We start from the raw sequence: 16,755 nt of genomic DNA on the forward strand, positions 1-16,755 counted from the left end.
TTATACTGTATTATTACAATAACTGAACATGTACAAAAAAATGATTCATGAAATTTCACTTACAAAATATGGGTGTTATACACAGATATGCAGTTAATGGCATGTTGAAATCAATTTAACACAAATAATATTTAAATATTAGAGGAAGTATTTACAGCATTTTCTTGAAAAAGGCAACAAGGAGTTACTTAAGGTTAGAATTTTTATTAAAATGTATTTACCCCTTAATTTATGCATCAATTCCAGGTTTTTCAGTGCAGGGATTTAGGGTTTGCAAAACCCATCTTGGCAGCAATGGATGCATGCAGGAAACCAATTGTGGAAAAGATGGCAGTCTGTTAGAGAACATACGCACATTCACACCAATGTCACAGATGTAATGTGCAAACCTGAAGAATGCTAACCACTGCTAACCAAATTGTCTTCATGTATTAATTAAATCGCTGAAGTTAGGCCACAGATGGGATTTGTGTTGCATTTTAATAGTGGTTAGTTTATTGTTCCCAGTTCCTGCTGAAATTGTGGCACAACAGATGAGGTATTCCGATTGTCTTAGTTTCAATATGTTTTCAATTCTTTTTATGGGTTACACTGAAAACGTAATTATGATGCCTACTTAAAATGAATTTACTGGTATGAATTAACAGTATTACCCAAAAATATCAAGGATTACCTTAACCCTTATATCCTTAATATTATGTAAATTAAATAATATTGTGGCAAAACAATTGAACATTCTAAAACCAATTTAATCAGATTTATTGTTGTGATGAACCAAAGCCTATCCTGGTAGCATAAGGACTAAGGCAGGAACCAGCTGTGCCAGCCCACTGAAGGGCCCATTTAACCACATACTGTCTCTTGGTTATGTGCCCATGTAGACATTGCTATTGCATCGAAAACGCTGTGCATAGATTTATCTAGCCTTGCTGGCTTTACTTAAGTCTTTATCCTAATACACCAGACACATTAGACAATTTTTTTGGTAGAATGATTACCAGTTCTTTTGAGGTTTGCTTTCCAGTAAGAAAAGTTATTTTCATAGACAAGTGTGCAGTATTTGTACTGCTGCAAAGGCCTGGTGTTTAGCCCTGGACTCATTTCATCTCTGTCTGCAGTATCTTTCTATTTATGAATCTCTTTACAGCACTGTATAATAATTTTGGGATTGTCTTCAAACTGAAAATGCATGTTTTTGTCAGGCGTAGAAGCGTTCTAATGTTAGTGTCACTAAGAAAAGAACATGGATTAGATCACAGCATATATCAAAGGACATTTTTTTTTCCCAGGGACCAATGGGGAAAAATATATCCAGGCTGCAGACAAAGCCATATACAACAGTCTTTCTTGCCTACTTCTGATGAACTACAGCATGTGACTACTGATGTACATGTTGAGGACACCCTCAGGCACTTATTTAAGGGCCTACTTGCCTTTTCCGATAACTTCAACAGTCTGCAAACTGCCATGCTGTTCATCTAGGAGAACTCCGCAATAAAACTAGCAATGTTATGCTTTTAATTCATTAAAGCTAATTAAAATGTTGATTCACTAACTATTATTATATCTTAACAGTCATCAAAATGACAGAAAATCTATTATATTTGACTCTGCCAGCAAATTTGTCATATGCACAACCCGCACCGATCAAGTCATGAATTCATGTCACATCCTCATCAAGGACAACTTTGTTTAAAGCCTTAAAACTTTAATAGATAATTTTAATATTGCACAAAGATTATACATTTTGAACATTTTAAAGCTTTGTAAACAGTATTTGCAATTTTCTTCAGAGCTGAAAAGCTCAAACTGCAAGAGCAGGAAAGGTGAGCCAGACGTTCAAGAGATGACTGCAGCATATTGAGCGCTCTGGACCAAGCTTTCCGAGATGTGTAACCAGCTATATTCTTATATTATTTTTTTAGCCTGTTCTCTGAAAATCTTGCTGGAGTGGTTATTTGAGACAAAATATTCTCATTAGGATCAAATACTTTGTTTCTAAAACATTCTTATTGTTTCACTGATGGATTTCCATTTGAATACATTTGGTTACATTCATTCACATATTTTCATTATTGGTTCAGACTTATTTTCACTTACAAAAGAAAAAAATGTTTAATTCCTCAATACTTGTTTATAGTAATACTTCAGAATTTATTTAACAATTTTCTGAGTTGGAAAGCTGGTGAAACCACATATGGCACAATATGTTCCACTTTTGTTTATCTGTAAAGTCTCTTGGCAGCTGTCAGAGCTCACCCACTTCTTTACTTTAATTATTTCACTGGTTACAATAATTAAATCATTTTAAAAGAAATACACTGTCAGTATAGCAAGTGTGTCCAACAAAGACATTTGTAAAAGTAAGATACAGACAATTACACAATGGGGTGATAGAAAAACAAAAGAAATCTAAACACAGTTCCTGGAGAAAACTTTAAAGTTCTTATTTGCTTTGTTGAAATTGACGCATTCCTGCACAATCAACTTTAAGTTGATTTTGTACAATATTTTTTAAACAACTGCGTTTCAAGAACGCAATAACAACATTCATAGCAGCACACCAGAAACAATTTCCAGGTGATGAGACAATTTTAAAAGTATCATTCTGTACTTTTGAAAAAGCACCTGAGGGGTACCTAATGATTAAGCTGAATGGCGCACCCTCAAATCAAAGGGTGAAAATAAAGTTACTTCAAATTAGTGATGGCCTTTTCCCTCCCACAATCCTTTAAAACGTTATTATCAAAATACATTTTGAAAAGAAAAGACAAAAGTCAAGAAAGGATCCTAACTTGGCCACCCTTGCAGGACCGAACCCCAAATATCCAGCTGCATTACTGACTTACCCGTTCCAGACCGACTTGCATGATTGAAGAAGCTAGGCACAAAATTTATCTACCACCCATGATACTGCAAGGCATTAGCAGGGTGTTTTTTGAACTTACTGTAGATCATGATATGAAGTGGCACATAGCAAATGTGTGCATTTCTATTATTTAATGTCATATTTTTGAATTAATCATGTGTGGAAGTGTGAAGCACCCTTAAAATATTAAATATGAATATTCACCAAAGAATCCTTCTGCAATGAGCAGGCAGTAAATTTTAATTATTGCTGAGACAACAGAGCACTTCTATTTGCTTTCATTTTTTCCAGACGTTTCACTAGATGACTGTTGCTTACTTCGAGTTCATCAATCTTGTCCAAGGCTGTTCGAAGCTGTATAACAAGAGAAAGAAAACATTAACTGCGTAATATTCCTGTGCCAATTATTCTTAGATACAAAGCAGATATTCCCCTTATCAAAAAGATACTTTTTTTGCTTTTTTTACTACTTACTACCACTTAAATCAGGAAAATGACCAAGTTCTCCATGCACAACTATTTAAGCCTATGTTGTATGCTTAATAAGTCATTTATAAGATGTACGAAGAGACAAAAGAGGAATATTGTGATTGAGCCAAAAGGTATAACATGTATGTCTACTTTCAATTTTAATTTTGAGTACATATGTGCAATTTCTGTTTCTCTGCTTCTACAAATTACTTCAGAAAATAATTAATCAACATAGTTTGCCTTTTTATAAAATAATTTATCTGTTTAAGTGGAGGTGTGTCAGCTCCCATCTAGTTGTAACTTTTCTCACAAGCTAATTTATCCATCCATCCATTATCCAACCCACTATATATCTTAACTACTGGGTCACGGGGTCTGCTGGAGCCAATCCCAGCCAACACAGGGTGCAAGGCAGGAAACAAACCCCAGGCAGGGCGCCAGCCCACCGCAGCAAATAAATTCATAGGATTTAAAATCTATAAAATATAATCCATCCACTTTTTTTAAACCTGATAGTCCAGAATAGGGTTGCAGGGTAGCTGAAGCCTACGCCAACAAACATTGGGTATAAAGCAGGAACAAGTCTTGGAGAAGGTGCAAGACTATCTCCTAGTGAATGAAAGCGTGTATACACACACACACACACACACACACACACACACACACACACACAAAGGCATAAGGGGCCAATTTAGCTTCGCCAAACAATCTAAACTGCATGTTTTTGAACTGTGAAAGGAAAGTGGAGCACTTGGAGGAAATACATATAGACATGGTCAAAAATATTATCATCTATAAAATAGTTAATGTGAATGGCAATTTTTGGTGATTTCAAGCTAATTTTACCAACCAAAATTCTTTAAATAAAGTAAGCATTTATTATTATTATATTTATTATATTATTATTAGCAATTCTTTTCAAAAAATATTATATTTTGTAGCAATACAGCAGCTAACACTGTCTAAGAGTCAGGAAAATGTGGAAGTGTAGGTGTATGCAATAGAAAAGTAATAACTTAATACATAATGCACAGTAACGATATGCATGAAAAGCACTCACTTTAGAAAACACTGAGTGCTATTTCTGGCATACCACATGACAAGGTTTAAATGAGATTCAAACAAGTATAAAGGCCTACTGGAGTGCTTGTGGACATTTACCACAAGTCTGTATTTTGCAAGATTATTTTGTTGATATAGCTGATGTCTAAGTTGAGAATTATGAAATTATTTTTACAGAAATAGGGGAATGTAAAACACATATATGAGGCTAGAGGCTCATAAAACACATCTTTGAGGAAAAAAAACATGAGAATTACAGTTTCATTTCATCTAGCCGTCTAGATGGTTTTAGACAAAAAGGATATGCTGTACTGACAGGATCTGGCCTAAGTTCATAAAAAATATAAATCAAAAGTTATATATTTCATTTTAATTTAATGTACTAAATTAATGTGGCTTTCAGAGTAGTATATAATAGAAGTTATGTTTTTAGCTACACGTTACAAAAATTGGTTTCTCTGCATTTGATAAACTGAGATTGCAAAGACTTACACTACAAGGGATGACACCAAAACAACATTCAGTAAAGTTGTAAAGATAATTAAAAAAAAATTATTCAAAGTCAATTTAGAATTGAACAAAACACAGCTCTTTATTGTCATTAAATCCTAAAAACTGAATTTCCACATCATTTTATGGACCTGAGCAAGTGTCTAATGGGAAAATATTTTACTAATTACTTTCAATCACTCAAACATTCCATCCTGAGTTTTCTTTCTATATACCGGAAACTTATTCTCACCAACAGTGACTCAACATGCAAAATAAAAATATGGTAATTAGTCTATGGCACTTCATTCAGTTTCTTGTAGTTTACACTGTATAATCTGCATTTTTTATTTTCTCAGTATTTTCCTTATTGTACATGCAAACGTCATGTCACAAATGCTTGTGTTGATTTGTTCTGCAAAGTGACAGAATGCAGGCATTTAATGGCATTAGTTCTTTCAAAACTCCAAGGTTTCACTTGAGAAAAAATGTAAATAACTTAATGATTTCAGTACATATTTATTGTAGTGTAAACAGTACAATAAAATTCTTATTTGCATGCTTGACCAAACCTCAGCATGTGCAACATTTAAGCATCATGAACCTCACCACACAAGTTACGTAAAATATAATAAGCACAACACAAAAGACTTAAAAATATTTTCCATAAATAATAAGTGGGATCTTCAGCAAAGCCATATTAACCCTTCTCATATAGGAAGTGATCTCAGGGGTCCTCAATCCCAGTCCTGGAGAGCCGCAGTGGCTGCAGGTTTTTGTTCTGACCTGGTTGCTTAATTAGAAAGCAATTCTTGCCAATAAAGCACTAACAAGCTATGAAATTAAATTAACTCTGCTATGTCAGGTCATTCTCATATCCTAGATTTTCTTTTCCTTTCTATCATGCAAATGGTTTGAAGGCTAAAATGGACGAGTAATTCTCAGTCCTTCACTTTTTTCTCTTCATTTTTCTTCCAAGTATTTAATTAAACCCAATAGTGCAGATAAATACACACAGGTGTAAATGTAAATAAGCTAAATAGAGAAATGCTGCTCTCTCTTGTCATTTGCATGTTATTGATAATAAGGAGCAATTAAAATAGCTGTTTAAGACAAAATTAAGCAATAAGGGCTCAAAATCACTAAAATGAAGCAGCAGTGTTACTTTAGCAATAAGTGCTTTTTATTAAGCAACTGGGTTGGAGCAAAAACTTGCAGCCACTGCGGCTCTCCAGGACCGTGATTGAGGACCCCTGAGTTATCTCATTAGTTACCTAAAAACTATATAAAACTCTATAATAGAAACGCTCAGAAAAATTTTCATAGATTAGAGAATTAAAGGAATCTGCTTTGAACAATTAAGGATATCCAGCAGATTAAACCAACCACTTCCTTAAATTAGTCCATTAAACAGAACTTAAGGAGATAATGACACACTTTTGATGCAACATGATACGGCTAAAAACAGTGATTTTTTTTTTTTATAAAATGAAAATAAAGGTACTCTGAAAACCTACGGTGCCATATAGTCAAGGTGTGAGTGGAATCCATATTTAAACTGACCTCACAGTTTGGGGTTAATCGGGGAAATACGTAGTGCGACGTAATACAGTGGTTAGTGGCCTTTTGGGAAGCAGTTCATGTTATTTTGTACCACCTACGTATTCTGTACTTAAACTTCATGAAGTAGTACAATTTGATGGACATGAAAATTACATGAATATCCATAAGGTGCATGATCTCCCATCTTTTCTAGAAACACCTTAATACTTTTTCTGAGTGCTTGAATTTCCAGTTTTGAACAAAAGACAGATACGAGATCATACACCCCAATCTAATTAATGTAGGAGGATAACTTAGAGAAACTGCCATAAAGTCAGGCAATTTGATATTTTTAATGCATTTGCCATATCCCTTGGAATTAATGTAATCAGAAAGATAAATTACAAGAGCTCTTAAGCACATCAGTACTGTTAAAGCAGTAAATGAGGCTGGGTCTTTCTCCACAAACTGTATAGCATAGATGTTATGTTTCTAAAAGTAGAGGATTTGGCCAAATTAAAGCCAGAACCACCTTGCCAGAGTACTCTTCCAGTCAATAGATATTTTAATAAGAGTAGCTGTTCCTGTATCGCTCATTTGCGTAACCATGCTGCTGCAAGTTTGTGGAAGATAATGCTATTCCTTGTAATTTTTTCCCACAAAAAAGTATACAAAGTTTATGTTTGTGCATGTAGTTAGTTAACAGGGAATAGATTATAACTATGCATCTATTTTTCTAACCTGATTTCCAGCTTGGTGTTATAGGATTAACCTTGTGCTCACAATGCTAAATTGTGCATATAGATTATAACTATCCATCTATTTTCTAAACTGATATTAAATTTGAGGTTGTAGATATTACCTTGTAGAATTAATGCTTCTTTTTATAACAATTTAATACAACTTCTAGCATGGCCTTAAGTAGTGTGTACTACTATCCTGAACTGCTAAAATATAAGAAATTATTTATTTACACTTTTCATGATGTAAATATAAAATAAGCATTAGTTACCTCACTTGACTTATTAAAATAGCCAAAAAGCAAAGCACACTTTCTGGCCATCTAAAATGGCTCAATATCACACATACATAAAATGAAAACACTGCCAAAAAAACTGCATTTTTTGTAGACATGGGTAGTGAGTTGGGGATTACTGAAGAGGAAAGGGACTGGGTGTGTTTTGCCATGCTACTGCATGATACTGACCCAAATGAACAGAAGACATAACTATTTGAGTTGCAAAAAAGAAATTATTTGCCAAGATTGCTTGTAGAAATTAAATTAAATGTAAAACAAGCAAAGAAGTGTGTCAAGCATCAAAAAACCCTATCTGATATAGGTAGTAAATATACCTAAAGCAGACAACTCAAAAGACCAACTAAGTATCTAAATCTAGAGGGTAAAAAAGGTCAATTTTGCCAGCTCAATTTCCACCTGTGACTCACAGTGAGACCCTGAGTAAGTAACATAACTATGATTAAACTGTAAAAAGTATTTTTAAAAAATTCTAACATATGGTAAACTTGTTAGTAACCATGAATAAAGCTTCGATAATACTTGCCTCCCTTTGCAATTTTCGTTTCTCTGCTTTAAGCTCATCTTCTATTTTTTCAGAATTTTCTGCAGCACATTTATAGCGTGTAACTTGACCTTCTAATCTAATTACCTGGAAATATGATGAAAAAGAGAGATATTAGATTTATGCTTTTCAAAATTTATGTATGAAATAGTATCTTCTAGCAACTTAAAGTTCTCCATACATAATTTAATACACTTCAAAATTTCGAAAATCATTTTACCTAAGGAAACAAATACTAAAAATAACACATTTTGAAAGATATAAAAATACTGCTGCAGTTAAATAAAATGTAAAAATACTGTAAATCAAGAAGCAACCAACAATGTTATTAATAGGAAATTTTCCATTACTCATCACAGTGTACAATTCTGTTATGAGTCTCACCAAGAAATTGTGCAAAATTACCCATAAATTATTTATAGAAATCAATAATTTTTGACATGTTGATAGAATTATACCAAAAATTTTAAATAAGGTAACAGTAAACCCAGTAACTCTGACCACTGGTATTTTGAGAGACAGAGAAAAAAGTCAAAAACACCCCTAATTGAAAATACATCCACAAGTTCTTGCACATTACGGAAGCCTATCCCCAGCACTATGTAAAGATGTGGATTATATCACTATGAGATAATAAGCATGATGAAGTCTTTTTTTCCACAAAAGTTAATTTGGTCACTAATTTTAACATTAATTAAATGTTCAGCTTTATATATAAAAAAAAAGCTTAATGATGGCAACAAAGACCCAGGGCATTACAGCAAAGAGCGAATAAGAAAATAATGGACACTTTTTGAATGAAGCCCGGGCATGGGTTTAAATTCTGTTTTATTGTTATTTTAGAAAATGTCAACCCTTAATAAACAATACACAACATAAAATTTACAATAACACAATTTCAGAATTAAACTTACATTTTGCTCCAATGCTGTTACCTCCTGTTCAGACTTAACCAGTTTAAATTTAAGGTCACTGATTTGCCTATTGGTGTCTCCTACGAATAAAAAAAAACACACATAAATAAATAAAAGAGCCACTAGGATACCACATAAAGCATAATTATGTTTAGGATTCAAGATATTACAAACATGTAAGAAAATAAGTCCAGTATGACATTATTTCTTACTTTGTAAATCGACCACGTGTGCATCAGTGCCATTTTCAATAACTACTGGTTCAGAAGTTGTAATTTCCATGTTCCCAACCCTCTGTTTGTCTTCCAGCTGTAATTTTAACTTTCTGATCTGAAAGGGAAAGAGTAAATTAACAAATGCAGGACCCTATTTTAATTTTCTTATTGACCTTAAAGTCAATAAAAGATACAAATCAGATTAACTGAATTGATTAAGGATTAACATTCAAATGCATATCATTTTCCAAGAGTTTTTCAAAAATGTTAACATATGAACAGTTCAATATGATCTGTGTTATATCTGGCAAAACCTAAAACTATACTACACATTTAAAAACTTGGCAGTGTTGGTGTCATGGTCTAGTGATAATTTGGCGTCTTCACCTGGATTACTTGGTTTATTGGTGGGATGCTCTGTATAAAAGGTTATAGCAAAGAACCATTAGTCAATTGACAGTTATATAAAGCAGAAATGCAGCTGTTTGTTCATGGAACAAAACAATGATCCCAAACAGAGAACTGAATCTACCTACAAATGCCAAAGTGTTCAAAAATATCACTGGCTCAAACATCCTCCACAGCTTTGTGAGAAACTGATCAATGACCATAAGAAATCTTTGTTTCTTGTTGCTGTTGCCAGAGCTGGTGTAACAATCTACAGGGACCAAGAAGACATTAACTTTCACATGGGATTTTAAATGATGTAAAACAAGTTAAACAATTATCATAAAATCTGTATCCTTTATATACTTAGGGAACATTTTAATAAAATATTAGTTTTTAGTTAACATTATGTTGACCTTTAGGGTGAAAGGTATGCATTAGAACACTAACTCTAGAATCCCTGAAGCTTACAAAAAAACTCATAATGCTGGGCCACCTTAAATTCCTTCGCACCTCTCCATCAGTGTCTTTTGTCTGGCAAATGTGTCGATCAGTACAGGCAGCAGGCAGCCTACCATCCCATCCCTCACCAATGCAGCTTTAGTCATACACAAAGTTCACCCAACTCAAGTCTGTTTATCTGGGTGTGAGGTGCCTTGAATCGTATAGGGTAAATAATTTATCGTCATCACTGGCAGGATGATACCCAACCTCTTGCTGCATTCAAATGGTGCCATCTTTCACCTTTGTTGAAGGAGAGGTATGGGGCAGACTGGCTGGCAGGATGACGCCTGGCCTGTTGCTGCATCCAAACGGTGCCATCTTTTGCCTTTACGCCTGGTGTAGGTACATGTTCTTATGTGTGAGTGGACATTTCTTGTGGGGAGGGCTTCTGTTGTCTTTCTCCAATGTAGAACCGTCACTGTCACCTGAATTCACCTCTGTTATAGCACGTCTTTATTAGTAAACTAACAGTGTCAGATTGGGGGAGTTTGAATGTGACTGAATGAATAAAAGTGAATAATAAAAGAAAACGCTAACGTTTACAAGTATCATAAATTTACACTGGCTATTTATTACAGACTCAAATAAATGAAATGTATGTTTTTATTCTATAATAGTAATAATAATGGCCGTTCACTATTTAAAAAAGTTAACACACAAAGGACCATGGATTGAACCTGTAACCTCCTGACTTGGAGACAGCAGTTTTACCTCTACACCAGCCAAGCAGATGTACAGTAGGTGTGTGTCGTACCCTATCCCAATTTCTTTTACTTTGGTTAAATTTTAGAAAAAAGCACACTTGTTTTGTTATATCTGTGTCTTTTGTGAAAGTGTTTATTTGATAGGTTTCTGTTTTAGTTATGTGTTCAACATTTCTTGCCTCGCATTTCCTGTCATTCTGCATTTACACAGATCGTTGTAGACACGGAACACACATGAAATGTATGTGTTTCAAATAACAATATGTTATTTACCCTATACAATTCAAGGCACCTCACACCCAGATAAATAGACTTGAGCTGGGAGAACTTTGTGTACAACTAAAGCTGCATTGGTAGGGGATGGGATATTAGGCTGTCTGTTGCCTTGCAAAACAAAAGACGCTGATGAGGAGATGCAAGGAATTTAAGGTGGCCTAGCATTACAAGTTTTTTCGTGGGCTTCAGGGATTCTAGTGTTAACATAATATTAATTTGTTGTGCATGTAGATATATATACTGCCTTGCAAACATTTTCAGTACACAGACCAATTCTACTCTGATTTTTTCCTCTTTACTTCAGTGCAATGAAATATAAATACATAACTTTTAATGTGGCACTGATTCATTTTAAAGAAACATCTTAAGAAATAAAAATGAAATCTGCTGTATTCACAATTATTCAGTTATTGTATTGTAAAAGCTGTGTGTTTACAAAGAGGAAAAACAATTGCCTAATAAGGAAACGGCTGCCTTACAATTTGCCTCCAACAATGAATTATTAGAATGACTGCCTGGTTTTACTAATAAAAGATCTACAGTTAAGGGATCATTGTGAATGCGAAGGACAGGCAGCTGTGAAAATTAAGACTGAAGAGCAACTCAAAGAATCTGGAGATAAAATAATAAAATGCATAAAATAGTAAAAGAATAAAAAAATAATAATACTAAAAAAATTTGGACATGAGCTCAATTAGGCTTTGCGCCTTAGGAATCAAGTTACCCAAACTATTCTATAACATTTCAGTAATTATTTACCACTCTGGTGCTGGTCTTTCTGATCATAAAAAAAGTCTTTACAATAGCAATTGACGAGAAGAATTAATTAAATGCAGAATTACGGTATTTGAGGGATCCTCTGGAGTGCCTTTTTCTCTTGCACGATTTGGCTCAAAAACGAATCAGTACATCGTCAACTCATAACAGGCTTAAGTTTCAAGTTTGGTATTTTATCTCTAGACCATCCTCAAGAAACTGTGACACACAGGCACACACCCATCATTGAGACATCAATGTTTTCGGTATCAGGGGACCCTAAAACATTGACATCCGCTGAAAAATGGAGATCAACATTTTTGACAAATCTATAGCTTTTGCTCCTCTCCCGCAAAGGGCGAAAAGCAAAAAAACAATATCCAAGTGTTTGGCTGTTCCAGTGGGTACTGTTGCTTGAATCATCAGGAAATAGAAGCCCAGACACTACATAGAAAAGGTCATCTCTCAAAACCCTCTACACCTGCAGGATGGAGCTTTGTGAGAGGAATCATAGACAGTCAACATTCAGCTTGAAGTAGCTACAGAACTCAGTAGCTAAGACTGAAGCAAAGGTGCATCAGTCAGTCATATCAAGACCTCTGAATAACACTGGCTTGTATATAAAACTAAACATGCAAAGGAATGCCTGGAGTTTCTTAAAGCATGAGAGTGGCCCTTTTTTTATTTGGAAAAGTGATATTTGGTTAGACGATACCATGATAGAGTGCTCTGGCCAAAGTTCAAATGCTCATGCCTCAAATATCACCTAAGGTTAAGTGTGATGGTGGTAGCATTATGCTGTGGAGCTGCATTTAATTACCGGGGGTTGAGGATAAAGCTGAAAGAAGAAAGGATGATGAAAATAATAAGAATTTACTTTAAGAGAACCTGTCTCCATCTGCCAAAAAGGAAACATGAACAAAAGTTCATAATTCTGCAGGAAAATGACACCATAGCCAAAGTAACCTTGCAGTGGCTCAAGTACACAAAGCAAATAGTCAGTCAATGCTCTAACATCAATTGAATCGAGAATCTATAGCACATTTTAAAATTGCTGCACACAAATTGGATTAACCTGGATTATTTGGATAAAATGAGCAACATCAATTAAATCCAAAATCACTTCTGAGCTGTGTGCAAAGATGGGAAGACTTAACTTCTAAAACACTTCAACGCTGTTATTGCTGCAAGAGTTGTCTACAACATATTAAAGTAAAAGCATGCAATATTTATGGTTATTCAGTAAAATTATAGAATTAGTGAAGACAATGAATTCTTTTCCAAAAAAAATATTCTCATTGTGCTTTTCAGTATTTATATAATGTTTTTGAAAACAAATTATTACCTTGAACCTTAAAATGACAAAATGAGTATAGTTATCAGTCATATACCAGAAATAAACAAAAGACAACAGATCACTACAACAAATTAAAATTAAGAAAATTTCCACAAATTATTAAATTAATCTCTTCTGTGTTGCCTGTACCTTCCATTTTAAGCACAATTCCCTGCTAACTTTAACACTGTAATTTTATTTATGAGTGTGCATGGGTTAAAGTTCTTTGGAACATTTCATTTACTGAGAAAGTATGAAACCTTACCTGCTCAATAAGGTTTTCTCTTTCATCCACTAATTTTCGCAGTCTAATCTCTGAAAAAAAATACATGCATTTAGCAGGGCTCTCAAGTTTCCAGACTATTATGGTATATTTAAAGTTAAATCAATGATATAAAACTGGGCTGTGAAACTGTTTATTTAATAGGATCTCCGCTAATTATTAGGCCATGTTTTGCTAAAGTTATTTTTGGTTTGCACAAAGTTCCTGTATATATTGTAGTACTGTTAAAATATAAATTGCCTATCATTTTAAATAAAACACAGGAAATTTTAAAGCTGGAATTAAAATAAGGTCTGTTCAATTCCTAATTTATATATGAAAATATTTACATAAGACAAATTGTGTTCTTAAACATTTGAGTTCTCAGCTCATTAAAAGCAAGAAACATTGCTATCATTATTATCCTTATATGGCCCATGCAGTTGAACACATTGAATTCAGCAATTTTGGAAACTTTACATGCAAGACATTTTTTAGTTTTATTAAATGATATCACTGCCTTATATCCATGCAAGTATTAAGGCACATTCTGTGGGAGACTGTCCTCGTACCAATAATTTTAGTCAATGCAAACAAATGGTCTGCCAAAAAGGCCAGCTGAGTGTCAGCCTTTCTAGTAGCCTTTCACTTCTGCCATTGAGTAGCTACAGTAATGTTGATGCTTATATTTACCACATACTAGTAGTAATTAAGGCAAGATATTTTATTTTTCTCATGGAATGGAAAACACATGTAACCAAAACACGTAGGGACAGTGGAATTCAAAGAAACTAACAATATGTTATGATCTGGTGAACTGACCTTAAACCAGACATGTGAACTAATAAAGAACACTTCAAGACACAAAGAGTTAACAAAGGCTTTAATTTCTTAAGGAATACTGGTGATCTAATTGGTATATATTGCAGAATACAGTTTTTTAAACCACAGTTTAAAAAAAATGTTATTATGCTTTTTAACAATAAAATCTTATAACAAATTTGTTAGTATGAAATATTTAAGTTTCACTATTTTTTACAAAATTACTGTTTACTAATTATTTAAAAAATATATTCTAATTGCACAAATTTCAAAGCATTTTTAATTAAGGAAAGTATTAATAAGGGACATTTTTATTTTATACATAATTTGTATGGAATATTTTGGAGATGTACATATTTGTTGAAGCTTTTAATACTTCTTTGTAAATAGTGTAAGCTGCCTGGAATGGAGGAATAAACAATTTACACTTTTGATTATTACTTACACAGTGATGATAAGTATTCTTCTACACATATTTTTGTAAATGAAACAAAAATAAGGTCAAGATGAACTACAATGATGCTGACTTGCATTTAGGCAGCTACCATCTAGACTAGATTCTGCAACAACTTTAGACCAGCACTAAAGAACCTGTTTTTCAACTATTAAATGCAAAATATCATAACCACTTTTCTTTATTTTCATGATTTAATTAACTTTATTAGTGAGGTTGGATTTATGTGGGCCTGTAGTCCATGAGATTAATCCATTAGTGTAAACTGCTTTTCCTTAGGTTATCTACAAAGAGCAAAGAATTTCTTCACAGCCAGTCAGGGACATATACACACAAAATATATACATATACTGTATGTATATACATAACTGTAAATAAATGGCTTGTTCAAATTCAAGATTTTGTTAAACATACACAGATTAACATATTAAATAATTTTGAATTAAACATGTTCAACTTTTTTTCTTAAAATTCTTCATAGTTTTACTGCAAAATCTAGGATTTTCTCAGCCCAGCTTATTAATAAGGAAAGGTTCAGGTGCACAACAAGGATAACATACCATGGGGAGAAGAGATGACCAGGGACACATGAAGGGAAGGAGCTCAGCCAGGGAAGGGAACATGTTTAGATGACCATCTGACAGCTGCATGCAAGTGCATTCTAAAAATCTTCAGCTACTGTAGGTTAGCATGCAAATACTCATAAAGGTAAGTCAGAGCTGGAACAGAAAATCTTTTTCAAGTGTTAGTTTATCTACCATAAAACATTTTACACCGATATTCATTTCTCATCAAAAGACTGAAAAGGCTGTTCAATGGTTAATGATAAAGGGTTAAAAGTTTAATTTAATGTTTAGACATGTAACTGTGGCAATAGTAGTTGGAAAAATAATATTTTACTATTAAAACTATAAACTGAAGTATAAAATTAAATTAATGTAGTTAAAAAATAACAGTTTCATACATTTTCACTTGCTGGAAGTATCATCAATTGAACAAACTACACAGTGTAGACATCTGAAAACTGAATTAACAACTAATTAACAGCAACAATTTTTGTGTTTCAGTTTTACTACACTCTAATTCAAAGTTCTGTTTCCATTTTGAAAACTAAAACAATACCGAATTTTTCTTTTTTTTACCTGAATTATGCACTCTCATTGACTTTATTAACTAGAATTTCATAAACTATCTAATCCTTTGGGCTAGTTTATACTTGACTCTCAGAATGCTTTTGCGCACACATCATGGCTGCCACTGAACACGTCCTCTGAACACATTGTCAGAAATTAACACAATGGGTATGCGAGTTGCATTATCAGCAAAAGAACACTAACACCACTTTGGGTGGTGTGTGTGTTCAAGTTTTGGCATGCAACGTCAGCATTGTTGTTTACTATCAACATCTCCATAGTGTCAGACTTGTCTGTCAGAACAGCTGGCATCAAATCGCCAGTTTTTTGAAAGTGGATGTGGAAACATGCAAGATAAAATGGAAGCAAATTCGAGATGGATATGTTTGTGCAAAGTGGAAAATGTCCCAGAAAACAAGTAGGGATTTGGCCGTTGCAAGATAACGCAGTGTAATGGCAAGCCGCATTGCAACTTCGAAAGGATCAATGTGTATCCTTCAATGTTTGATAAATGAATCAATGTAATGAAGCAAATCATCAAACTTAAATGCTGACATATTATAAAACTATTCACGGTGCTATTCGTCATCAATTTCTTGCAAAGGCAATACAAGCGTCTCATACTCCCCATTGTAATGGTAGTCCGATAGGAAAAACAAAAGAAATGTAACCAATTGCATCTCATATTTTTTTAAGTCGCCTTGAAGAAAGGTATTAGCTAAGTAGGTTAATAATAATAACAATAACATTAAACTATGAAAGTAGCCATTTATGATAAATTACAACAGGGAATTAACCATTCATCCCCTCATCCATTTTTTAACACTTTTTTCCAATACAGGGTTGCAGGCTGCCTATCTGGCACTATCAAATATGGACAAGACAACAATCTACTGTAGGACATTCTCACATACACTTACATCAACCCTGTTTAGTGTTGCTCTCTCAACTAATCTACATGTCTTTTAGATATGGGATA

The 16,755-nt window shown here is 33.7% G+C and overlaps 1 protein-coding gene across 1 annotated transcript in view; it reads right to left on the reverse strand.

The window, feature by feature from the left end:
• Nucleotides 1-1,676: 1,676 nt before the first annotated feature.
• Nucleotides 1,677-16,755, reverse strand: part of LOC120531004 (leucine-rich repeat flightless-interacting protein 2-like) — a 273,630-nt gene continuing 258,551 nt past the window's right edge. The window contains exons 23-27 of the mRNA XM_039755924.1: nt 13,371-13,420; nt 9,140-9,257; nt 8,928-9,007; nt 7,996-8,100; nt 1,677-3,223 (exon numbers count right to left, since the gene is read on the reverse strand). Of these exons, the coding sequence (XP_039611858.1) occupies nt 3,113-3,223; nt 7,996-8,100; nt 8,928-9,007; nt 9,140-9,257; nt 13,371-13,420 (464 nt within the window). The 3' untranslated portion in view covers nt 1,677-3,112. The remainder of the gene's footprint in view (nt 3,224-7,995; nt 8,101-8,927; nt 9,008-9,139; nt 9,258-13,370; nt 13,421-16,755) is intronic.

The sequence above is a fragment of the Polypterus senegalus genome, chromosome 6 (genome assembly GCF_016835505.1).
Source record: "Polypterus senegalus isolate Bchr_013 chromosome 6, ASM1683550v1, whole genome shotgun sequence".
Lineage (NCBI taxonomy): Eukaryota > Metazoa > Chordata > Cladistia > Polypteriformes > Polypteridae > Polypterus > Polypterus senegalus.